We start from the raw sequence: 25375 nt of genomic DNA on the forward strand, positions 1-25375 counted from the left end.
CTCTCTCTTGTCTGTGTCCTGTATCTTTAACCAAACATGTTTCAATGGAGCAGGCTAGCTCCTCCCACTGTGGGGGGGGGGGGGGGGGGGGGGGGGGGGGGGGGAGAGAAATACTGGGACAGATTGAATTGGTTTGCCATTAGTGGAATAGGTTTCTGTCTGGTTTGGGCAGAAACTCATTTCCATAGTCATTGTCTTCCTCAGCTCACTCTGAGCCATCCACGTACCTGGCATCATTTCTCTGTTGGCCCTGCCCTGGCCCATTGTCCCCTTTGTTCCTCTCTGGGATGATCTTGTGATGTGTATATCTCTGTCTGGCTGCTTCCAGCCATTTTGTTGCAGGCTTTATGCAGGAAAGCTTTCTTATTTTAAAATGTCTGTAAGTCTTGCCATTTCTGTAGCAATATTGCCCTGACTGGCACAGATGGGGAGTTGCCATAACTTTCAGGTCCCCTGGAGGCCGGAGCTGCAGATGGGAGCGGAGGCAGATGTTTTAGCTTTCGCCTTGTTGATTGCTCGAAGGTGGGTTGTGTTGGGGTGGAGGTCATATTCTCCCCCCTGTGCCTCGGCGTGGCTGGGGGGATCTAATGGAGTTGCTGTATTTGGAGAAGGTGAGATTTATTCTGAGGGGTGGAATGAGGGGTTCCACCAGAGATGGGGCTTGTCTGTTTTACGAAATGTTGGGGATCTGGTTGTTGTCAAAGGGTAAGGGGGTGCCGTTTGGGGGGTGGGTGGCGTTGGGTTTGTGTGTTGTAAAAGTATTAAAATGTTGAAAACTTGAATAAAAATATTATTTTTAAAAGATTTGATAAGCTGCAGACCCCTTATAACATTTTGAATCTCGCTCACCACCTGTTTTAAATAAGTACTGGGATACCTACAAATCTGAAGTCCAGAAGACCTGGAGCAGAAGTAGGCCATTCGGCCCTTCGAGTCTCCTTCCTCCATTCAGTGTGGCAACAATGCTCACCCACTGTGCCACCGTGCTGCCCCTGATCTGAAGGTTTTGCTGATTTCTGACCCCCCTTTGATTGTTCAAACGTGCAGCCATCCCTGAAACTTGCTCAAACTGAAATGTCTGAGAATGCTATAATCCAAGTTGCATAAATCATAATATTCTCGTTTATTGATGTTCACCGATCATCTATACCGGGTATCTAACACAGCCAACCAGCTCCCATTCACAGATTAATAAATACAAGTGTTCTAAACGCTGATTGACCAAGTCTGAAATGTCATAGACGATTTAACAGCGTGTTTGGTCTAAGTGCATGGGAAACTATTTGATACAAGAGGATTCACACTGAAGTGTGAGCAGTGACACACACACACACACCCCCACCCCAGGCTGCGATGTGGCCGCGTCTAACTGACACCCGGAAGGTCAGTTTCACCGTCAGTTTCCTCAGACGCGCCACTCACCCGTGGGTCGGTAAGAACGGCGGCTTCCCACCTCCCAGGGCCGGCAACATGTCCTCTTCCTACTCCCCCGACCCCAGCCTTGCGGTAGCCGCCATGAGGAAGAGTTACAAATGCGACCAGGAAGTGAGTAGCGAAATGTAACAGTCCGGCCTGTAACCATTCCCCCACCGCAATGTATCCATTCAGCCAAATGTATCCGCCAGCAACAGAGGAGCGTGAGGCATCCTCCTCTGCCAGTCCTTCAACATAGAACATAATTTCAGCCATTTAATATCCTGTTTCACCAATTTAAAAGAACATAAAGCGCCTCCCCATGGAAACGTGGTTGACCTGCACACTCTGGAAAGCGGGCCCCAGTTTCCTTTGCAAATCAGAAACAATGCAGAATGTGATGACATATTTGCTGTGTTAAAATGGGGGTAATGTCTGCGATTGAATAAACGCTTGCAATGTTGATTTGTTTTTGGTTTGGGAGGGGGAGCGATAACTCGCTCCGGTCTCCACTGTCCCTCCGACAGAGTCCTTGGAATAACATTCAGTTTGTGTATTATTTTCATCCCTCTGTCTTGCTTCCCGAATCCTTGCCCTCGTTTACAGATCGTCCTATCCCTCCCAAACAAAACCTGCGTTTATACAGCGCCTTGATTGATTGATATTTATTGTCACCTACCGAAGTACAGCGAAAAGTATTTTTCTGCGGCCAAGGGAATGTACACAGTACGTACATAGTAGACAAAACAGTACATTGACAGTGGTGCATCAACATATGGTGATAGGTTACAGTGAGGAACAAGGCCAAACAAGAGCAGCACAGGTGTTATGAATAGTGGGCACGATTCTCCGCTGCCCATGCCGGTTGGGAGAATAGCGGGAGGGCCTCCCGACATTATTTGCACCCTCCCGCTATTCTCCCCCCCCCCCCCCCATTGCCCGACCCATGTCACGAATCGCCGCTCGCCGTTTTTTACGGCGAGCGGTGATTCTCCGCGGCCGAGCGGCCGGGCCTTTACGCCCGTTTTTTCATGGCGGCAAACACACCTGCTCGCTGCCGTTGTACAAACGGGCGCTGGATGCCCGTTTGGGGCATCCAGAGGCCCGTTTGGGGCGGGAGCACCACCGTTGTGCTCGGGAGGGGACAGGCCCGCGATCGGTGCCCACCGATCGTCGGACCTGCGTCCAAAAGGGACGCACGATTTCCCCTCCGCCGCCCGACAAGATCAAGCCGCCACATCTTGTCGGGCGGCGGTGGAGAGATGCGGAACCGCGCATGCGCGGGTTCCGTCAATGGCGTGATGACGTCGTTAAGGCCGTGATTCCCGGGGTCCCGCTCCTAGCCCCGATTGAGGTGGGGGGGAGAATCGGGTCCCGGGAACGGGCGTGAAGCTGCCATGAAACACGGCCAGTTTCACGGCAGCCTTTACGACTCTCCGCATTTGCGGAGAATCTCGCCCAGTGTTCTTACAGGGAACAGATCAGTCCGAGGGGGGAGTCATTGAGGCGTCTTGTAGCTGAGGGATAGAAGCTGTTCCTATGTCTGGATGTGCGATCTTGGGCCGCTGAGCCAGTGTAGCACGGCGAGTGACCCAAATGCTTGATCAAAAGTATACATTTTCCGGATTATTTTGAAGGAGGTGAGTGGTTTAGGGAGGGAGCGACAGGCAGTCGGCTACCAATGACAGAGAGAGAATGGAAATGGGGAAAGCACAATAGACCAGAACTGGAGTCACACACACATCTCTGAGGAATGGAGGAGATTGCAGAGATAAAGAGTGGTGAGCCCATGGAAGGTGTTGAAGGGAATTTCCAAATCAAGAGCCAATGAATGTCAGCAAGCAGGTATGATAGGTAATAGATGCTAGGGCGGCACAGTGGCTAGCACTACTGCATTTTAGCACCAGAGAGCTGGGTTCAGTACCAGTCTTTTTTAAAATAAATTTAGTGTACCCAATTAACCATTTTTTTTCCCAATTAAGGGGCAATTTAACGTGGCCAACCCACCTAACCTGCACATCTTTGGGTTGTGGGGGCGAAACCCACACAAACACGGGGAGAATGTGCAAACTCCACACGGACAGTGACCCAGAGCCGGGATTGAACCTGGGACCTCGGCACCGTGAGGCTGCAGGGCTAACCCACCGCGCCACCGTGCTGCCCGTTCAGTACCAGTCTTGAGTGACTGTATGGCGTCTGCAAGTTCTCCCCATGTCTGCGTGGGTTTCCTCCGGATGCTCCAGTTTCACCCCCACAGTCCAAAGATATATAGGCTAGGGGGGGATTGGCCATGATCAATGCACTGGGGTTATGGGGATAGGTAAGGGAGTGGTGTTATTTCAGAGGGTGAGTGTAGACTTGATGGGCCGAATGGCCTCCTCCTGTACTGCAGAAATTATAACAGGACTTTTCGTGCGTTTGGAGAGCAGCAAGAGTTTTGGATGGGCTGAAATTTCTGGCAGTTGGGGATGAGCCAGGAGAGTATTGGAATAGTCAAGTCTGAAGCTTACAAAGGAATGTTTGAGAGTTTCAGCAACAGGTGGGCTGAAGTAAGGAGTTAAGGTCTCTCAGTTTACTCTCCCATCAAAAAGGCAGCATTATAATGCTGGCACTACAAAGATCAGAGTAGATTTTATGTTCAAATCTTTGGAGTGGGACTTGAACTCACAGTCTTTTGATTTACTAGTGGGGTCACTGCCTGCTAAACCGCAGCAAATACACAGTCACAGATTGTGGACTTAGTGACACTCTGCTCCAGATCAGGCTTTATAATCGCCGAGTTAAATTTTGAGATTTCTTTTAGAAATTTGCTACTTTTCTATAATTCTACCCATTTTACCTCACATGGTCTTAATACAACGTATACCAGTACTCACACACTCTTTAGCAAGAAGCCAGTTCTTTATCTGATATCTGTGCTGAAGCAGAAGCTGCTAATGTATAGGATTGGCAAAGTGGAGAAGGCCCTCACACAATTCAAATACAGGTAGGTACGTTTCAACCCAGATCAAAGAGGCATACCACCAGGGGCAATGTTAGGAAGCACATCTTTACATCACGCAAAGGATAGTGCTGTTAGAACATAAGAAACTGGAGCAGGAATAGACCATTCGGCCCATCAAGGCTGCTCTGCCCTTCAACACCATCCTGGCTGATCTCAGACTTCAAAGGGGGTGGCACGGTAGCACAGTGGTTAGCACTGTTGCTTCACAGCACCAGGGATCCGGGTTCGATTCCTGCTTGGCTCACTAGATGCACGTTCTCCCCCAGTCTGCGTGGGTTTCCTCCGGGTGCTCCGGTTTCCTCCCACAAGTCCTGTAAGACGCGCTGTTAGTTGAATTGGACATTCTGAATTTTCCCTCCGTGTACCTGAACAGGCGCCGGAATGTGGCGACTCGGGGATTTTCACAGTAACATCATTGCAGTGATAATGTAAGCCTACTTGTGACACTAATAAAGATTATTATTATTATTTAAAACTCCATTCTCCGGCCCACTCTCCATATCCCTTCATTCCTGAGAGACCAAACATCACAACACATAGAAGCAGCTTCATCACCACCTTCTCAGGTTGATTGGGGATGGGCAAGGTCTCCAAGGTCACCCATAGCTTAGGGCTAAATAAACTTGTAAAAATATACACATGGATCCAGTTGCCATTCTGCCATTCCTTGGTGTGTGTATTTATATTTCTCTCTCTCTTTTCCCCAGGCTTTTGAAGAAAACCAGCTCATTTCTCTGGACCCCATCAAGCAATTTGCTGACTGGTTTGAAGCGGCCACGAAATGCCCATCTATCCAAGAAGCTAATGCTATGTGCCTTTCCACCTGCACCAAGTAACCACTCTTGCCAATCTCTTGGCTAAAACTAAGGGAGTTTTTCCAAATGTTTGCCGAAATGCCCAAAGCAGTTATCTTTTCAGATTACATGGGTTTTCCCACCCTATCTGTGGACTTTAGGGTGCTGTGACAGTATTGCCATGATAGTCTTCTCTCTGACATTCTATTAAACTAGATTAACACCTTTGTTAAGTATGGGCCAGTGAGGAATTTTATACCTATGCAGTAATGGGGTCCATTCCTAAGAGAGGAAATTTGGGATACAGACCAAGGCAGGAAGATTTAATTAGAGTTGGAGGAGGCGCATACACAATATAAACACCAATATAAACCAGTCAGAATGACCAGTCTGTTTGCTGTGTTGTAGAAGTAACTTTAAAATTCAATGGAAACTTGGTCAGATCACACTTATTGTGTACAATTCTGGTCTCCATATTATAAAAAGGTTCAGGGCTCTGGAGGAGGTGTAAAAACAATTTACAAAGATGATAGCAGAACTGAGAGCCTTTAACTATCAGAAAAATCTGCTTCGACTGCAGTTCTTTTCAACACCTGATAAAGACTTTTAAAATAATGAAATAGTTTGATAGGCCGGATGTAGAGATGTTTCCACTTGTGGGAGAGACAAAAAGTAGGGGGGGGCATCAGTGTAAGAAAATCACAAATAAATCGAATCCGGAATTCAGAAAAACCTCTTTACCCAGAAAGTGGTGAGACTGTGACTCAGGCGAACCACATAGACGCATTTTAGGGGAAGCTGGATAAATATATGAGGGAGAAAGGTAGAGAAGAATATGATGGTGGAGTGAGATGAAGTGGGAGGATGCTCATGTACAGCGTAAACACCAGCATATACCTGAACTGTTTCTGTTTTCAACATTTGATGTAATGGCAGACATTTAAAGAACACACGGATGAACTTCAACCATTGTACATCCCTGTCTGGCACACGGGGAAGGTGGCTCAGCCATGGCTAACAAGGGAAATCAGGGATAGTGTTAAAGCCAAACAGAAGGCATATAAATTGGCCAGAACAAGCAGCACTCCTGAGGACTGGGAGAAATTTAAAATTCAGCAGAGGAGGACAATGGGTTTAATTCGGAAGAGGAAAATAAAATACGAGAGTAAGCTTGCAGAAAAAATAAAAACTGACTGCAAAATCTGCTATAGCTATGTGAAGAGAAAAAGACCGGTGAAGACAAATGTAGGTCCCTTACAGTTCGAATCAGGTGAATTCATAATGGGCAACAAAGAGATGGCAGAGCAGTTGAACAAATACTTTGGATATGACTTCACTAAGGAGGACGCAAATAACCTTCTGGAAATACTCGGGGTCAGAGGGTCAGCATGGAGGAGGATCTGAAGGAAATTCTTATTAGTCAGGAAATTGTGTTGATGAAATTGTTGGGATTAAAATCCGATAAGTCCTCAGGGGCTGGTTTAGCACAGTGGGCTAACAGCTGGCTTGTGATACAGAACAATGCCAGCAGCACGGTTCAATTCCCGTACCGGCCTCCCCGAACAGGTGCCGGAATGTGGCGACTAGGGGCTTTTCACAGTAACTTAATTGAAGCCTATTTGTGACAATAAGCGATGATGATGATGATTATTATTATGTTCTGCGTCCCAGAGTACTTAAGGAAGTGCCCCTAGAAATAGTGGATGTATTGGTGATTATTTTCCAGATTCTATAGACTATGGAAGAGTTCCAATAGATTGGGGGGTAGCTAATGTAACCCCACTTTTTAAAAAAGGAGGGTGAAGGAAAATGGGGAATTATAAACCGGTTTGCCTGACATCGGTGGTGGGGAAAATGCTGGTGTCAATTATTAAGGATTAAATAACTGAGCATTTGGAAAATGGAGGCAGGATCAGTCCAAGTCAGCAAGGATTCACTAAAGGGAAATCATGCTTGACAAATCTTCTGGAATTTTTTGAGAATGTGACCAGTAGAGTGGACAAGGGTGAACCAGTGGATGTTGTGTATCTGGACTTTCAAAAGGCTTTTGACAAGGTCCCACAACAAGAGATTAGTGAGCAAAATTAAAGCTCATGGTATTCGAGGTAATGTATTGACGTGGATAAAGAACTGGTTGGCAAGGGCAGCACGGTGGCACAGTGGGTTAGCCTTGCAGCCTCACGGCGCAGAGGTCCCAGGTTCGATCCCGGCTCTGGGTCACTGTCCATGTGGAGTTTGCACATTCTCCCCGTGTTTGCATGGGTTTCGCCCCCACAACCCAAGGATGTGCAGGATAGGTGGATTGAACACGCTAAATTGCCCCTTAATTGGAAAAAAAATGAATTGGGTACTCTAAATTTATATTTTTTAAAAAAGAACTGGTTGGCAGACAGGAAGCAGAGAGTGGGAATAAACGGGTCCTTTTCAGAGTGGCTGGCTGTGACTAGTGGGGTACGCAGGGTTCAGTGCTGGGACCCCGGCTGTTCACAATATACATTAAAGATTTGGATGAAGAAATTGCATACAATGTCTCCAAATTGCAGACAGCACTAAGCTGGGCGGCTGTGTGTGCTGTGAGGAGGATGCAAAGAGGCTGCAGGGTGACGGACAGGCTGGCTGAGTGGGCAAATACTTGGCAAATGCAATATAATGTGGGTAAATGTGAGGTTACCACTTTGTGGCAAAAACAAGAAGGCAGATTATTATCTGAATGGTGGCAGTTTAGGAAAAGGGAAAGTGTAACGAGATCTGGGTGTCATGGTGGAACAGTCACTGAAGGTTGGCATGCAGATACAGCAGGCGGTGAGGGAAGCTAATGGCATGCTGGCCTTCACAGCGAGAGGATTTGAGTATAGGAGTAGGGGTGTCTTGCTGCAGTTATACAGGGTCTTGGTGAGGCCACAGCTTGAGTATTGTGGCAGTTTTGGTCTCCTAGTTTGAGGAAGGACATTCCTGCTATTCAGGGTGTCCAGCGAAGGTTCACCAGACTAATTCCCGGGATGGCAGGACTGACATATGAGGAAAGGCTGGATCGACTGGGCTTGTACTCACTGGAGTTTAGAAGAATGAGGTGGGATCTCATAGAAACATATAAAATCCTGATGGGCCTGGACAGGCTGGATGTGGGAAGAATGTTCCTGATGTTGGGGATGTCCAGAACTAGGGCTCACAGCCTAAGAATAAGGGGGAAGCCATTCAGGACTGAGATGAGGTAGAACTTCTTCTCTCAGAGAGTTGTGAACTTGTGGAATTCTCTACCATAGAAAGCTGTTGGGGCCGGATTGTTGGATATATTCAAGAGGGAGCTGGACGTGCCCTTGTGGCTAAAGGGATCAAGGGGTGTGGAGAGAAAGTGGGAGTGGGATACTGAATTTGCATGATCAGCCATGATCATATTGACTGGTGGTGCAGGCTCGAGGGGCTGAATGGCCTATTCCTGCACCGATTTTCTATGTTTCTATTCCTGCAGTTTGATAAATCCTTATGCTGATTTTAGCACCTTCGTACCTGAATATGTTCACTTCCTGGGTTGGAATAATTCAGCGCCTGCTACCCCTCTGATTCCACATTCAAGTGACTATTCATCCTAAATGAACCTAGACTAGCAGCCTATTCAACCACAATGTGTACAGTATCACAGTCATGTCGTACCCTCACCTAATGTCCACTGACTTGACCATCTACCAGGGATTCTGGTTAGGAATGGGAATTCCAGCAAAGTTTCCACCACCCTATCCCAGGATTGCAACATAACACCCACAAGCCAGGGCAGCACGGTGGCACAGTGGTTAGCCCTACTGCCTCACGGCGCCGAGGTCCCAGGTTCGATCCCGGCTCTGGGTCACTGTCCGTGTGGAGTTTGCACATTCTCCCTGTGTTTGCGTGGGTTTCGCCCCCACAACCCAAAGATGTGCAGGCTAGGTAGATTGGCCACGCTAAATTGTCCCTTAATTGGAAAAGATTAATTGGGAACTCTAAATTAAAAAAAATAAATTAAAAAAAATAACACCCACAAGCCTGAGAGAGATCTGCTCAATCAGCAAAGACTGGAAATCAAACCTGGTACCTTCCTAATCTGAATGGCTCAAGTTAGAACCTGACTCTGCTGCCTACCACAGTCCAATATCCTACTGTCATTTGTTATGTAGACTTAGAAATGGAAAATGGTCCGCTGGTAGTATCAGAGGGCAGCTGATGGCAAGGGAACCAATTGAAGAAAGGAAGGAGGAAATTAGTGGGTGAGGATTGGGAGTGTTGGGAAGAAGAAAATAAGATGAATTATTTTCTAACTGATTGTACTTAAAAGCAGGTTGTAGTTGTATCAGCTTCACATTTTTTTCCATCTTTTTTAGGGATGGAAGACCCTCTGCTCGAATGTTGCTTCTGAAAGGGTTTGGACCCGAGGGGTTCAAATTCTACACCAACTATGAGAGCAGGAAGGGGAGGGAGCTGGTGAGTAGTGTTGGATTGAATTGGTTTGGATTGGATTGGTTTATTGTCACGTGTACCGAGGTACAGTGAAAAGTATTTTTCTGCGAGCAGCTCAACAGATCATTAAGTACATGGGAAGAAAAGGGAATAAAGAAAATACATAATATTATGACATATGTTACAATAATGACAATAAACAAAAATGTCAAACAATAATGTTACGACACCCTGGGCCAGGGCGCAGTCAATTACAGCCCTACAGACCCCAGAGTCCCAACATAAGTGAATGAACCAATATTTTGCCTATTTTCCTAAATTCATTAACCCTTGACTACACCAATGAATTGCAGGCACCAGATTTATAAGTAAAACATTTTTAAAAACAGTTTATTTGTAACAAGAGTAAGAGATGAGCATGTAATGGTAATAATGGAACAATGGTCTACTAGTCTAACTATCCCCAAAACCCCGTCCCACCCTCCACCCAGACACACACAAGACAGACGTACGGTGGGAGAAGGAAAGGTTTCAACAATAACAGGGATTAAAAGGGTATGAGTGATTTGAGGATCATCACTGCTGGGGTTGAGGTCTTTGTAGGCGGTGGAGTCTTTAGAATGCGAGATGTTGAAACGTCAGTTGGTTTGGATCTTTAAGCTGGTCCACTCAGTCCTGATTCTCAGGCTGTGGAATCCCCTCCAGTTTAACTTGTGTTGACCTGAGCCGTATCCTCGGAAGGTGCACTCCAGGTCTACTCAGTTTCTGATATGTGGTCAGCTTCAGCAGACTCACCAATGGCTTGTCTCCGTTAAGCAGAGTATCAGAGCAACCGTTTTTGCGAGGTATTCTAGTGGTCTGGTACCTTTAAGGGGAGAGGAATCTGGATAGATCCCCTTCCCCAGCTCTATCTTCAGGCTTTGACTGCTCACTAACTGCTCTGTTTACCTGAAGATTTGAGTGAGAATTTCACCCCTTCTGGGAAAGATTCAAAAGTATTCTGCTTAGCTCTGCAGCTCCAAACAAAGCTGAAACCAAAAACAGACAATCACACAGAAGATCATTTCAGAAACAAACCCGCTAGTTTGCACATTCTCCCCGTGTCTGCGTGGGTTTCGCCCCCACAACCCAAAGATGTGCAGGGTAGGTGAATTGGCCGCGCTAAATTGCCCCTTGGAAAAAAAAACTTTTTTTTTTAAAGAAACAAACCCACTAATCCATATCGAGGATCTACTTAGCCCCGGGATTGCAATGGAGCTGATTCGTTGCCAACCAAGTCCATCAGAATGGTATCACCGGCTATGCCACAGAGCATCCTGAATCAAAGGGACCTTCCTGATCAGTAAATAGCAGCGTGAGGGGAGGCACTGCGTCAAAACTTTGATTCTAAACCAAAAATCTGTAATGTTTCAAGAGAAGAATTTTTTTTCAAAAACAGGAACAGTCAAGGATTTAACAAGTTCCATACAGTGGTCACTTGTAAATGAATCGAAAATGGTATGGCACGGGTTTAAGATGATTTACAAAAGAAGCAGATGTGACATGAGAAACTTTTTTTACACAGTGCAGAAGGAGGCCATTTGGCCCATTGCGTCTGAACCGAACCAGAATCCCACCCTATCCCAGCAACTCCATAACCCTACCTTACCTGCACAACCCTGGACACTAAGGGCCATTTAGCATGGCCAGTCTGCCTAACCTGCACATCTTTGGAATGTGGGAGGAAACCGGAGCAGCCGGGGGGAACCCATGGAGACATGGGGTGAGCGTGAAAACTCCACACAGACATTCATTCACCCGAGGCTGGAATTGAACCCAGGTCCGTGGCACTGTGAGGCAGCAGTGCTAACCACTGTCCCCAAATTGAGGCTTCAAGAGGGAATTAGATGATTACTTGAACAGAAACAATATGCAAGGCAGGAAAATGGCACCTCCCCTCTGCTCGTAACATCCTTATTATAATGTTAGATATTTTGATCACCAGTGTCTGTTGGTTATGAGTTAAGGGTTGGACTACACATGTTGATATTTCTATTATTCTCCAGGAGACTAATCCAGTCGCAGCAATTGTGTTTTACTGGGAGGCTCTGAATAGGCAAGTACGTCTTTATTTACATATTTTCTCATTTTTTTATTTTATAAATTTATTTATTTTTTTAAATTTAGATTACCCAATTATTTTTTCCAATTAAGGGGCAATTTAGCGTGGCCAATCCACCTACCCTGCACATCTTTGGGTTGTGGGGGTGAAACCCACACAGACACGGGGAGAATGTGCAAACTCCACACGGACAGTGACCCAGAGCCGGGATCGAACCTGGGACCTCAGCGCCGTGAGGCGGTTGTGCTAACCACTAGGCCACCGTGCTGCCCTTTTTCTCATATTTTTTAAGGTGCTTTACTTTTCGCTCCCAAGTTTAATTCCGAGGAACGGTCTGTGAGCTGAAATGTTAACTCTGCTTCCCGCCACAGATGCTGCCGGATTTGCTGAGTATTTCCAGCATTTTCTGTTTTTACGTAACTCTTCCCAACTCTGCCCGATAGAATCTCTTTGCAGTTATGTGGTCCGGAATTTTGCTGCTGGTAGCGCACCTCCGCCCCCGAAATTCCCGGCAGCGTGGTGCGGCTTCAATAGGAAGTAGAGAATCCCGCCACCAGCGACTACGCTACCGAGAAACCCGCGGCGGACGGACCGGAGAATCCAGCCCATAACGTCTGCCATATTCTCAGGTTATTGCAGTTAATGAAGTACAAGGGACTGTAATGGTCACTGTTGGTTGAGGAATAAATATTGACTGTAGGATTCCAGGGAATCACCCCTCCTCCTCCGGAAATATCACCTTATCTTTTCCAGGCACCTGATAGGGCACACTGGGCCTTGGATTAACATTTTATGTGAAAGTTAACTGACAGTGCTGCACTCCCTCTGAACTGCACACGATCTTGTTGGTCAAGCTGCTGAGACCCTCGGACACACCGGCTCGATGTCGCTGGTCGGTCTGGATTATGTACCCAGGAGGTTTTCACGTTCGGCGAGAATGCTTCCCACTGAGCCAATACTGACAGCATACCTAATTACACTCGCAGGAGGCACTACAACTGTCACACTGTTTTAGAGGAGGAAAAATAACTGATCAGCCATGATTCGACAGCTGCCTCTGTGATGATATGAACAAAGAACAAAGAAAATTACAGCACAGGAACAGGCCCTTCGGCCCTCCCAGCCTGCGCCGATCCAGATCCTTTATCTAAACCTGTCTCCTATTTTCCAAGGTCTACTTCCCTCTGTTCCCCGCCCATTCATGTACCTGTCTAGATGCCTCTTAAATGATGCTATTGTGCCCGCCTCTACCACCTCCGCTGGTAAAGCATTCCAGGCACCCACCACCCTCTGCGTAAAAAACTTTCCACGCACATCTCCCTTAAACTTTCCCCCTCTCACCTTGAAATCGTGACCCCTTGTAACTGACACCCCCACTCTTGGGAAAAGCTTGTTGCTATCCACCCTGTCCATACCTCTCATTATTTTGTAGACCTCAATCAGGTCCCCCCTCAACCTCCGTCTTTCCAACGAAAACAATCCTAATCTACTCAACCTTTCTTCATAGCTAGCACCCTCCATACCAGGCAACATCCTGGTGAACCTCCTCTGCACCCTCTCCAAGGCATCCACATCCTTCTGGTAATGTGGCGACCAGAACTGCACGCAGTATTCCAAATGTGGCCGAACCAAAGTCCTATACAACTGTAACATGACCTGCCAACTCTTGTACTCAATACCCCGTCCGATGAAGGCAAGCATGCTGTATGCCTTCTTGACCACTCTATCAACCTGCGTTGCCACCTTCAGGGTACAATGGACCTGCACTCCCAGATCTCTCTGCACATCAATATTCCCCAAGACCCTTCCATTGACCATATAGTCCGCTCTTGAATTTGATCTTCCAAAATGCATCACCTCGCATTTGCCTGGATTGAACTCCATCTGCCATTTCTCTGCCCAACTCTCCCATCTATCTATATTTTGTTGTATTCTCTGACAGTCCTCCTCGCTATCTGCAACTCCACCAATCTTAGTATCATCTACAAACTTGCTAATCAGACCACCTATACCTTCCTCCACGTCATTTATGTAGATCACAAACAACAGTGGTCCGAGCACGGATCCCTGTGGAACACCACTAGTCACCCTTCTCCATTTTGAGACACTCCCACCACTACTCTGTCTCCTGTTGCCCAGCCAGTTCTTTATCCATCTAGCTAGTACACCCTGAACCCCATACAACTTCACTTTTTCCATCAACCTGCCATGGGAAACCTTATCAAACGCCTTACTAAAGTCCATGTATACGACATCTACAGCCCTTCCCTCATCAATTAACTTTGTCACTTCCTCAAAGAATTCTATTAGGTTTGTAAGACATGACCTTCCCTGCACAAAACCATGCTGCCTATCACTGATAAGTCTATTTTCTTCCAGATGTGAATAGATCCTATCCCTCAGTATCTTCTCCACCAGTTTGCCTACCACTGACGTCAAGCTCACAGGTCTATAATTCCCTGGATTATCCCTGCTACCCTTCTTAAACAAAGGGACAACATTAGCAATTCTCCAGTCCTCCGGGACCTCACCCGTGCTCAAGGATGCTGCAAAGATATCTGTTAAGGCCCCAGCTATTTCGACCCTTGCTTCCCTCAGTAACCTGGGATATATCCCATCCGGTCCTGGGGACTTGTCCACCTTAATGTCTTTTAGAATACCCAAAATTTCCCCCTTCCGTATGACAACTTGACCGAGAGTATTTAAACATCCATCCCTAGCCTCAACATCCGTCTTGTCCCTCTCCTTTGTGAATACCGATGCAAAGTACTCATTAAGAATCTCACCCATTTCCTCTGAGTCCACGCATAAATTCCCTCTTTTGTCTTTAAGTGGGCCAATCCTTTCTCTAGTTACCCTCTTGCTCCTTACATACGAATAAAATGCTTTGGGATTTTCCTTAACCCTGTTAGCCAAAGATATTCCATGACCCCTTTTAGCCCTCTTTATTGCGCATTTGAGATTCATCCTACTTTCCCGATATTCCTCCAAAGCTTCATCAGTTTTGAGTTGCCTCACTGTATGCATCACTGTAAATACACAAGGGGTTAATGTAAATACATGTAGACTACATAGACACTAGAGGGAGCACGAGAGACATGACACACAGACAATCAACCGATAGGCCAGTAAGATAGGACACAATCAATGGGCATTCAAGATACACACTACCTGTGACACTACCACAGGAGGGCATTACACTAACCCATATATAAGGACACAGCACACATGATCTTCCTCTTTCCAGTGGAGACACTTAGTGAGTACACAGGGTTGATTGAAACACATCACACCCACCACGTGGATTGTAGCAGACTGGTTAGATAGTCTGAGTAGCTATAGCAGGATTAACAGGAGAGTCGATTCCAAGTAGGAGAATTGTTAACAGTTTAATAAACGTGTTAAAGCTATCTCCACGTCTGAACCTTCCTTTGTGAGAGTGCACATCAAGGAAGCAGCTTATGCTACGTCAAGAGCAAACCAAAACAGTCTCAAGGCGCCGAGGTGTCAGATTTGATCCCGGCCCCGGGTTACCGTCCGTGTGGAGTTTGTACATTCTCCCCGCGTCTGCGTGGGTCTCGCCCCTGCAACCCAAAATAATGTTGTGATAGGTGGATTGGCACCGCTAAATTGCCCCTTTATTGGAAAAAAATAATTGGGTACTCTAAATTTATTTTTTTTAAAGCCATGATTCGTGGCCTTGATCACCAACCAGTCAATTGCAGCATTCTGTGGGGCAGTTCTGATAAATACCTGAAACATGATCTCAGTTTCTGCTGCCAGATTACTGAGTATTTCCAGCATTTTCTGTTTTTATTTACTCAGTGTGTAAGTACATTGATCACGTTGCAGTCACCATAGCTGGTAAGTCAATTGGAGTAGGGAAACTGATCACGAACGCTCTCTCTCCTCAGGTACGCATCGAAGGCCATGTGACCAAGTTACCGGAGAAGGATTCTGAGGAGTATTTCCATTCCCGGCCCAAGAGTAGCCAGATTGGTGCTGTGGTCAGCCGTCAGAGTACAGTGATCCCTGACCGAGAGGTACGTGCACAAAACCATGTTAGCTTCGATTGTGGAGTGCGTAACAGAAAGCAGCCCAGAACATGGTCAAAAAGCAATCCCTCCCCTAGCTTTATTCCATCATAAACTCGAGCTATCCAATTGATTTTCTGGCTTGAAGTTCTGTATGAACACTCCCTGATGCCCGAAGGAAATGGTGGGCAAAACGCCAGAGTATGCAATCACTCTTACTAATCAACTATTCGACCTGGGTCTGCTGCACTGCACTTTACCTGTTGCTCCCCACCTCACCTTCCATAGCAGCACCAGCAGGTTGGTAACATGTGAATTACTTCTCTTTAGCCCCTGATGACCTCCTGACCCATCCCCAGGTATTCATCAGCAATCTCCACTTCTCAATGTCAATCAGTGACCACAGTTATTGCACAGAAACATTTCACGTATCCCGCCCTACCCCCTTGCATCTTGACATTTTCAGCATCTGAATGTTGTGTTGCTATGGAGACATTTTATACTTGTGCAAAGGGAATGTGAGGTTAATGATTAAACGTTCTATAAATTTCAGTAAGTCATTCACTACATTTAATTATAGTTCCCCATCACTCACTCACAATAAGAGGATGTTCTACCATTCATTTGTTCACGGCTGATCTGAATCTTCACTCCATTTACCAATCATAGATCGGTAACTTTTAATAACCTTGTGTAACAAAATCTGTCAATCTCAGTTGTGCAATTTTATATTGACCGCCCTCCTAGCCTCAGCATTTCACTTGCAGGAGGAAGTGCCAAATTTCCTCTTCTCTTTATCATAGAATCCCTACAGTGCAGAAGGAGACCATTCAGCCAATCGAGTCTGCATCAACTTTCCGAAAAAGCGCCCCACCTCGACCCACTCCCCCACCCTACCCCTGTAACCTTTTGGGCGCTAAGGGCAATTTATCATGGCCAATCCACCTAACCTGCACATCTTTGGACTGTGGGAGGAAACCGGAGCACCCGGAGGAAACCCACGCAGACACGGAGAGAACATGCAAACTCCACACAGTCACGCAAGGTCGGAATTGAACCCGGGACTGTGGAGTGGTGAGGCAGCTGTGCTAACCCCTGTGCCACCCTGCCGCCTGGGTCCCTGGCGCTGTGAGGCAGACATGCTAACCCCTGTGCCACCGTGCCACCTCAGAGACGTGTCTCCAGGCATCAACCCTCAACAGGCTCTAATTTTAGGTTACGCCCACTTGTCCTACACTATCGAACCTTTTAATCATCTTAAATACCTCAATAGGATTTTCCCTTTTCTTCAACATTCAAGGGGATAGTCTATACGGCCTGTCTTTAGGATTTTACTGTTTTAGCCCCAGTCTTATTTTGATGAATCTGCTCTGCTCCCCCACCAAGGTGAACATAATCTCACATAGGAAACAGGAGTTGGCCATTTCAACACAGCTCTGCCATTCAACAAGATTGTGGCTGATCTTCTACCACAGCTGCATCTTCCCACAACATTCCTGTATTCCAGAATTACCTGAGTATCCAAAAATATGTTGATCAATATTGTGAATATAGTGGGCAACTCAACATTCACAGCTCTCCATGAAAGAGAATTCCAAAGAATTACAACTTTTTGAGTAAAGAAATTTCTCCTCATCTCAGTCCCAAATAGCCGACCTCTTAGAACCCTGTTAAGACCCCCTGGGCTAGCGTGCGGTCAATTCCATCCCCTGTGCCCCGGACTCACACCACAAATGAATTAACCAATAATTCTTATAAAAATACCAAAGTCTTTACCCTTGGCTGCCCAATAATTACAGTCTACCAGGTTTGTAAAAATAAACACAATTACTGTTTATTTATACCAACAATTATCATGAATTGTCATTAACAACTAGTTAATGACAAGCTAATACCTACTACCCATCTTAACGTGCTTCAACCGTCTTCACACACACACAAGACAGACAAACACAGAGGGGTGGAAAGGGGTAAAAATCATAATTGGAAGAAAAAGTCTTTGTTTCAGTTGATGGTTTTAGCACACTTTTCTTCACAGCAAGCTTGCAGATTAAAGTCTTTGGTTTGCTGCCTGGAATGATCTTCTCTGTAGGTTCATTCATTCAGGTATTTCTGTAATTTAGAAATGCTTTACTCACAACCTTTACTGGAGAGGCACTTTTTTCAGTTCAAACTTTGCATTCAGTTTGAGGTTCGGCTTCAGGCCTCTGTAGGTCCAAGAATACATCACCCACATGCGGGCTTTCTGGATAGAGAGAGAGAGAGAAAGCGAGAGAGCAAGCCCTCACACAGTAGCATTTCAGAGAGAGTTAGCTGGATCTTTCTGGAGAGAGTTTAAAAAAATAAATTTAGAGTACCCAGTTTGGCGTGGCCAATTCACCTACCCTGCACATCATTGAGTTGTGGGGGGTGAGACCCATGCAGACACGAGGAGAATGTGCAAAATGTGTTTTTTGGATAGAGTTAAGTGGATCCTTTCACCATGCTTGCAGAATTAAAACTGAAACCTCAGGACTCTGAAAAGTGTAATAATATCGAAGCACCACGTATTAAAGGGCAGAGCACAGCCTTTGGACAAATTCATTGCCACCAGTCAAAACAATCAAATTGAGTCCCAACCCAGCTCTCCCTTTGGAGCCGGCAAGTCTGCTGCTTGTGTTGAAACCAGCACCGCCTTTTCCATTCCTCCTGCTTGAAATAAAGATACAGGCTGCTTGCCTTAAAGCTGGATGTCCATAAATCATCCGTGGACCAAAAATGTAATGGCCAAAATAAAAGAAAGGGGAAAATAAGGGAATAAACAGAAGGACCCTTACAATTCCCAAGCAAGGGGGAAACAGCCTCTCAGCCCTCTCAAAATCTTGTGGGTTTCAATTGTTGCACGTTTTACTATGGGTGTAAAACGCGTTTATTGGAGTGTATTAACACGCCTCCGTTTAAAGGCCGTGTGCTTAACACTACTAGGCTCTATGTATGTATTTTCAGCTCAGGAGTCGCCAGATGCCGTATAGACACCTCACAAATATTCCAAGGTCAGGTTCAAAGTAATAAAACGATACGCCGATTAGTAAGTTCCAAACGATCAATATTTATTATACAATTATAATAAATACGCATGCACACGCTAAGGGACTAAGCTATGACTAAACTAAGCGATCAGAATACTTAACTAAACAGGAACAGGCAAGGTCAGGGAGCGAGGCCTTCGTTCCGATCTTGGTCTGCAACCTTCAGAGAGTGTGCTGGTCACTGGGGGTCTAGAGGGCCTGGTTCGCGTAGCGAGCGTCGTATTGGCACTTACGGTTCGGCGGCTGGTGCTCAACGGCTGGAGTCAGGATACAGGTTGGAGTTCTTGGTCAAAGCCGGAGCACGAAACAACAGACAGGACCATGGGTGCGGGTCTATCTTTTATAGGGGTCCCCAATGTCCGTGCCTTTCCGGGGCGGGCTTTACCTTCAGGTATCGATTGGATCACTCCCAATCGATATCTTTTGAATTCCTCCAATGTGAGGGTCTTTCTTGATGGCGGGGGCGGTTTCTATAGTGGATACTTCTGGTGCCGCTCTGTCTGGACATCCACTTAAAGTATCTTATTCAAACCCAAATGTTGCCATTGTGTGTGCCTAGATCTGGACTGCCTCATTAGTATGCAAAGCGTTTTGCTATTATCACCTTTGGTTTGAGATCTTCCACCTGGCCAGAAACTAGTTTTGCTGCTTGCAAAATGCTAATGAGTCTTTGCAGACTGCTGCCTTGGCTAAACTGCTTTTTCCCTGCAGTCTTAGCGATTCTCCATCTTGTTAGCCCAGTGTCCATTTTAGGTGGCTACAGTGGCTACACAATGAGGTCACCTCTCATTCTTCTAAACTCCACAGAATATAAATCTATCCGCAATCTCTCCTTGTAGGAGAATACTCCAAGTCCTCACTTTTCACCCCAGCAGCCTCCTCATTCAAAGAATCATCCTCGGCCAGTTCTGCCAACTCCAGCGTGATGCCACCAACAAACACATCTTCCCCTCACTCCCCCTGTCAGCATTCCACAGGGACCGTTCCCTCCAGGATACCCTGGTCCACTCCTCCATCACCCTCTTCCCACGGCACCTTCCCATGCAATCGGAGAAAGTGTAACACTTGCCCCTTTACCTCCTCCCTGCTCAGCATCTCAGGAACCTAAACCCTCTTTTCAAGTTAGGCAGCGCTTCATGTGCACCTCCTCCAATCTGGTCTATTGCATTCGCTGCTCTCAATTCGGTCTACTCCACATTGGAGAGAGTAAACGCAGACTGGGTGACCACTTTGCAGAACACCTCCGGTCCGTCAGTAAGCAGGACCCAGACCTTCCTGTCGCTGCCATGCCAACTCACCCTCCTGCTCTCATGTCCACATGTCCGTCCTTGGCCTGCTGCAATGTTCCAGTGAAGCCCAGCACAAACTGGAGGAACAGCACCTCATCTTCCGATTAGACACGTTACAGCCTTCCGGACTGAACATTAAGCTCAACAACTTCAGGCTGTGAACTCTCCTCCACCTTCACCCCATTTTGATTTCCGTCAATTTATTTTAATTTCTTCCATCGATTTGTTTTTCCTTCACCATTGTCCTCCCTTCCCCTCACCCCACCTCACTTGGGCCATCTGTTCCCTTTTCCTAGTGGCCCTTTCACACACTGCTTACCTTTGTTCTGCCATTCACACATTTGAATCTCATTATGTGCAACTATCGGCTCGCTTCTTAGCCTCGATCACCGCCATTCACATTCCCTGTCTTTCTGTCCCTGACTCTTTGTCTGCCTCCACCTATCGCTGGCCCCTATCTAGCCCTACCGCTCCACGTCCCCCCACAATAGTATAAATGTGACCCCATTTCCAGTTTACATAGATTACATAGAATTTACAGTGCAGAAGGAGGCCATTCGGCCCATCGAGTCTGCACCGGCTCCTGGAAAGAGCACCCTACCCAAGGTTAACACCTCCACCCTTTCCCCATAACTCAGTAACCCCACCCAACACTAAGGGCAATTTTGGACACTAAGGGCAATTTAGCATGGCCAATCCACCTAACCTGCACATCTTTGGACTGTGGGAGGAAACCGGAGCACCCGGAGGAAACCCACGCACACACGGGGAGGATGTGCAGACTCCGCACAGACAGTGACCCAAGCCGGAATCGAACCTGGGACCCTGGAGCTGTGAAGCGATTGTGCTACCCACAATGCTACCGTGCTGCCCAGCTTTCTCTCCAGCTTTGACAAAGAGTCACCCAGACTCGAAACGTTCGCTCCCTTCTCTCTCCACAGACGCTGTCAGACCTGCTGAAATTGTCCAGTATTTTCTGTTTCAGATTCCAGCATCCGTAGTAATTTGCTTTTATCCCAGCATCCTTCCTGAGGAGTAGTTGCAGGAACAGAAAACAGTACTTGAGACATTTATGATTCCCCCAGTGTGACATCTATTTAAATACTCTCCTCTTTTCAGTTTCTAAGGAAGAAAAATGCACAGCTCGAGGACCTCTACAAAGAGAGGGAGGTGCCATTGCCTGAGTACTGGTGAGTGGCAGCCAAACGATGACTGGGCAACAATATTACTTCTGAGGTTATGATCCATGTAGCGATCGTGTTACTGGACTGGTAAATCTGAGTTCAAAACCTACTACAGCAAAACTGAGAATTTGGTTATTTTAGTAAAAGCCCAACCGCTTCACTATTTCCCACGTAGACGAGGCAACCTACCATCTTTAATCTATTTGGCATAGAATCAATTCTGTGATACTACATTAGAGCGACAGGAAGATTCAAGACCCTAACTTTGACCTCTACCCGTCAAGCAGTATTTGTTGTACACATGCGTGTGCACATATTTGCGTGCATTAGTGTGCATATATTTGCATACATTAGTGCCAATATATTTGCATGCATCAGTGCACATATATTTCCATACATTTGTGTACATATAATAATAATATAATTGCATGCATTAGTGTGCATATACTCGCATGCATTAGTGTGCATATATTTGCATACATCCGTGTGCATATATTTGCGTGCCATAAGACATAGGAGCAGAATTAGGCCATTCAGCCCATCGAGTCTGCTCTGCCATTCAATCATGGCTGATATTTTTCTCATTCCCATTCTCCTGCCTTCTCCCCATAACCCCTGATCCCCTTATTAATCAAGAACCTATCTATATCTGTCTTAAAGACACTCAATGATTCGGCCTCCACAGCCTCCAGCGGCAAAAGAGTTCCACAGATTCACCACCCTCTGGCTGAAGAAATTCCTCATCTCTGTTTTTTTTTAAATTTAGAATATCGAATTCATTTTTTCCAATTAAGGGGCAATTTAACGTGGCCAATCCACCTAACCTGCACATCTTTGGGTTGTGAGGGTGAAACCCACGCAGACACGGGGAGAATGTGCAAACTCCTCACAGACAGTGACCCAGGGCCGGGATTCGAACCCAGTCCTCAGTGCCGCAGTCCCAGTGCTATCCACTGCGCCACATGCCGCCCTCTCATCTCTGTTTTAAAGGATCATCCCTTTAGTCTGAGATTGTGTCCTCTACTTCTAGTTTTTCCTACTAGTGGAAACATCCTCTCCATGTCCACTCTATCCAGGCCTCGCAGTATCTTGTAGGTTTCAATAAGATCCCCTCATCCTTCTAAACTCCATCAAGTACAGACCCAGAGTCCTCAACCGTTCTTCATCCAACAAGCTCTTCATTCCAGGGATCATTCTTGTATATATTTGCATATGTTTGTTTGCATATATTTGCATGCATTAGTGTGCGTATATTTGCATACATTCATGTGCGTATGTAGAATAGTCACTGATAGTTGTGGCAAATTAGAGATACATTTAAGGGGAAGTTAGACATGTACATGAGGTAGAAGGGAACAGGGTAACATGGTGATGGGGTGAGAGGATGGGAGGAGGCTCATATGGAGAATAACCAGATGCTGACAAACCAGATGGACCAAATGGCCTCTTTCTGCGCTGTATTCCTTGTAATTCTGTCTGTGCTGATGTTTTTGCAGGGGAGGATATCTACTGGAACCCAACACCATTGAGTTTTGGCAAGGACAGACTAATCGCCTGCACGACCGAATCCTGTTCCAGCGTTTGAAGGAAGGGAAAGTTCCAGACGCTTCCATGATTCACAAGGCTGATGGTGATTGGGTGTTTAAAAGACTATCACCCTGACAACTGCCACAACTTTGGAATTCAGTCTTCAAATCATTCCTCATTCCAATCAGAGAATAATGGATTTCTCTTCCAAATTCTTCAAGCACTGACGCATTTCACATCAGATTGTTGTTCGAAATCAAAGATGACACAACAGGAACAGACTTTCCAATCCACCCTATTTCTTGCAAACACCTAGAACATAGAACAGTACAGCACAGAACAGGCCCTTCGGCCCTCGATGTTGTGCCGAGCAATGATCACCCTACTTAAACCCACATACCCGTAACCCAACAATCCCCCCCATTAACCTTACACTACGGGCAATTTAGCATGGCCAATCCACCTAACCCGCACATCTTTGGACTGTGGGAGGAAACCGGAGCACCCGGAGGAAACCCACGCACACACGGGGAGGATGTGCAGACTCCACACAGACAGTGACCCAGCCGGGAATCGAACCTGGGACCCTGGAGCTGTGAAGCATTGATGCTAACCACCATGCTACCGTGAGGCCCTTTTTTAATCTTCATACCTTGGCCATTGTACATCAGTTAGTCCCCAGCCCAAGGGTGCAGCATCAGATTTTTGGCAAACGCACCCCAGGCTACATACTCTTCCTGCCGGACAGAAAGCAAGCGTTCTCTGAGAAAGATTAACTTCACTTTCTCCGTTGCTGTGGTATCTCAAGTCTCTATTATTCTCCAATTTACATTATCGACTGTGGAGGACACCAGAGGGCCCATCCATTAAGGTTGATAATTCAGGATATGCTGAGCATTAACTTCTTATTCGGTTATTGGACACAATCAATGTGGAAACTGCAATGGTCCAACAATAACTTGCATTTATATATCAAACTTCATCGTAGTAAAAACATCCTCAGGCGAGTAACGAGCCAAAGATTTGACACCAAGCCACATTTTAAAAAAAGTCAGGTTTTAAAGAGCATTTCAAAGGAGTAGAAAGTGGTTGAGAAATGAAGAGCTTTAGGGACGGATTCCTGAGGTTAGGGCCTTGGCAACTGAAGACATGGCTGGTAAAGGTGGAGTGATTAACATAGGAGAGGTACAAGGATATCCTTATGGGCGAGACCAGGCCAATGGTTCCCCAACACATTTGACTTCTCTTCTCTTCAGTATTTGCCTAAATCTTTAACCCCCAACAACCTTTATGTTTGGGTGGGTGGGTCTTTTTGGTGATTGGGGCAGAGTGGGTAGGGAGGAATGGGGATAGTTACATTTTCTTACAAGCCAGAGTTTGATTGATGGCTGGTTTACGTGTGGAGAAATAGAGACTGTGCCTGTAGATTTGATCTGGGCCAACTATTCCACATTTAACCTCAATGCCTTTCACAGTAGGATTGCCAGGCATCCAGGATTGTTCAGGAGCCTCCAGGAATTAAAAGTGAATCTCCTGGACAAATAATGTCAACAGTCAAGAATCATCTAATTGGATAATAAAGGATCTAGTTGCTTTCTGATTGGCTTGGGGAGGAAGGCACTATGAGGATTGACATGTTGGTTGATCAATGGTGGGACTGTGTGGGGGGTAGGGGTCGGGGGGGGGGGGGTGGAATGGATGGCAGTAGAAGGCCATGTGATGAATCTACCAGGAAAGTGACAAAGCTAAGGTAGCAACAGTAAGTCAGAGAAGGAAAGTGTTGGCCAGGGTTCCGAGCTCACGATCCATTCACAGCCTTCCCCTGCTCATGCCTGAAGTGTGGACATTGAAGACATGTTTGAATTTGAATATATACTGGACCCTCTGTTGTACTTGCTGCCTCGGTTTGCTACCTGAAAAATAACCATTTGGGTGCAGAGTCACTTACTACTTGGACTATACTTGTTGTTGGGGATTGGAGGGTTAATCTAACTGTTGCAAGTAGGAGCGGGGAGGTGATGCTGCCCTGCAACACCTCATTAATTCTGTCCCATAAGCTATATGTACCTATAGGCCTCGCCCTCGCTGTGTGATGGTCTGTTCCAATATCCTGAGCATTGTGGTCCCTGGTTTCTTCTCTATTCACTTAAGGTTGGATTTTTTTTTTCTATTTAAAGGGTGACATATTTTTAAAAATTAGTTTCTCTAGGGAAATCGGCAAAAGGTTTGTGAGAATCATGATGACTGAGTGATCCATCAGTCAATGTTATAAATCAGTCCGATAAAGGGGTTTACACTCCATGAAGGATGTTTAAGCAGTGGAGGGGGCTCCTGAGTGGCTACGTGGTGGCAGGGTGAAATCCCAGGCCTGACCACAGGCCCCTGCGTGGTTATTCACCTGTAAAGTAGAACCTACTCATTAATTTCATGTTGTTTCATGGATCCCCTGGAAAGTATCCACGGACACCAGTTTACGAATCACCGTCCTGGGAACAGTTCAAATCCCACCAGTTTCAGAATTTGAATTTAGTTT

At 46.2% G+C, this 25375-nt stretch overlaps 2 protein-coding genes across 4 annotated transcripts in view; one reads left to right on the plus strand and one right to left on the minus strand.

Moving 5' to 3' along the window:
* Positions 1 to 25375, minus strand: part of LOC119953911 — a 46186-nt gene that overhangs the window by 20132 nt on the left and 679 nt on the right. Inside the window, exon 1 of one of the 2 annotated variants that reach the window (XM_038778579.1) lies at positions 1423 to 1547. The exons of the other annotated variant lie outside the window; for it this stretch is intronic. The gene's annotated coding sequence lies outside the window, so the exon portion shown is untranslated. Of the gene's footprint in view, positions 1 to 1422; positions 1548 to 25375 lie in introns of those variants that run through there. 2 annotated transcript variants of the gene reach the window in all.
* Positions 1306 to 24524, plus strand: pnpo (pyridoxamine 5'-phosphate oxidase). Of its 2 annotated transcripts, XM_038778581.1 has the most exons (8): positions 1307 to 1545; positions 5125 to 5249; positions 9564 to 9663; positions 11685 to 11738; positions 15655 to 15783; positions 21251 to 21321; positions 22812 to 23156; positions 23476 to 24524. In XM_038778581.1, exons 1-7 carry the CDS (start codon positions 1354 to 1356, stop codon positions 22975 to 22977), a joined length of 837 nt encoding a protein of 278 aa, XP_038634509.1. In that variant the 5' UTR covers positions 1307 to 1353; the 3' UTR covers positions 22978 to 23156; positions 23476 to 24524. The 2 variants fall into 2 exon arrangements, with proteins under 2 accessions (XP_038634510.1, XP_038634509.1); XM_038778582.1 differs by lacking the exon at positions 11685 to 11738 and having other exon boundaries at positions 1306 to 1545.

The sequence above is a fragment of the Scyliorhinus canicula genome, chromosome 19 (genome assembly GCF_902713615.1).
Source record: "Scyliorhinus canicula chromosome 19, sScyCan1.1, whole genome shotgun sequence".
NCBI lineage: Eukaryota > Metazoa > Chordata > Chondrichthyes > Carcharhiniformes > Scyliorhinidae > Scyliorhinus > Scyliorhinus canicula.

Excerpts from the sequence above, each read along its gene's own strand:
- pnpo (XM_038778581.1), top strand. The coding sequence starts at position 1,354 with ATGTGGCCGCGTCTAACTGACACCCGGAAGGTCAGTTTCACCGTCAGT. Across the intron at positions 9,664-11,684 it reads GCAGGAAGGGGAGGGAGCTG|GAGACTAATCCAGTCGCAGC; the intron begins GTGAGTAGTGTT and ends ATTATTCTCCAG. Across the intron at positions 15,784-21,250 it reads CAGTGATCCCTGACCGAGAG|TTTCTAAGGAAGAAAAATGC; the intron begins GTACGTGCACAA and ends TCCTCTTTTCAG.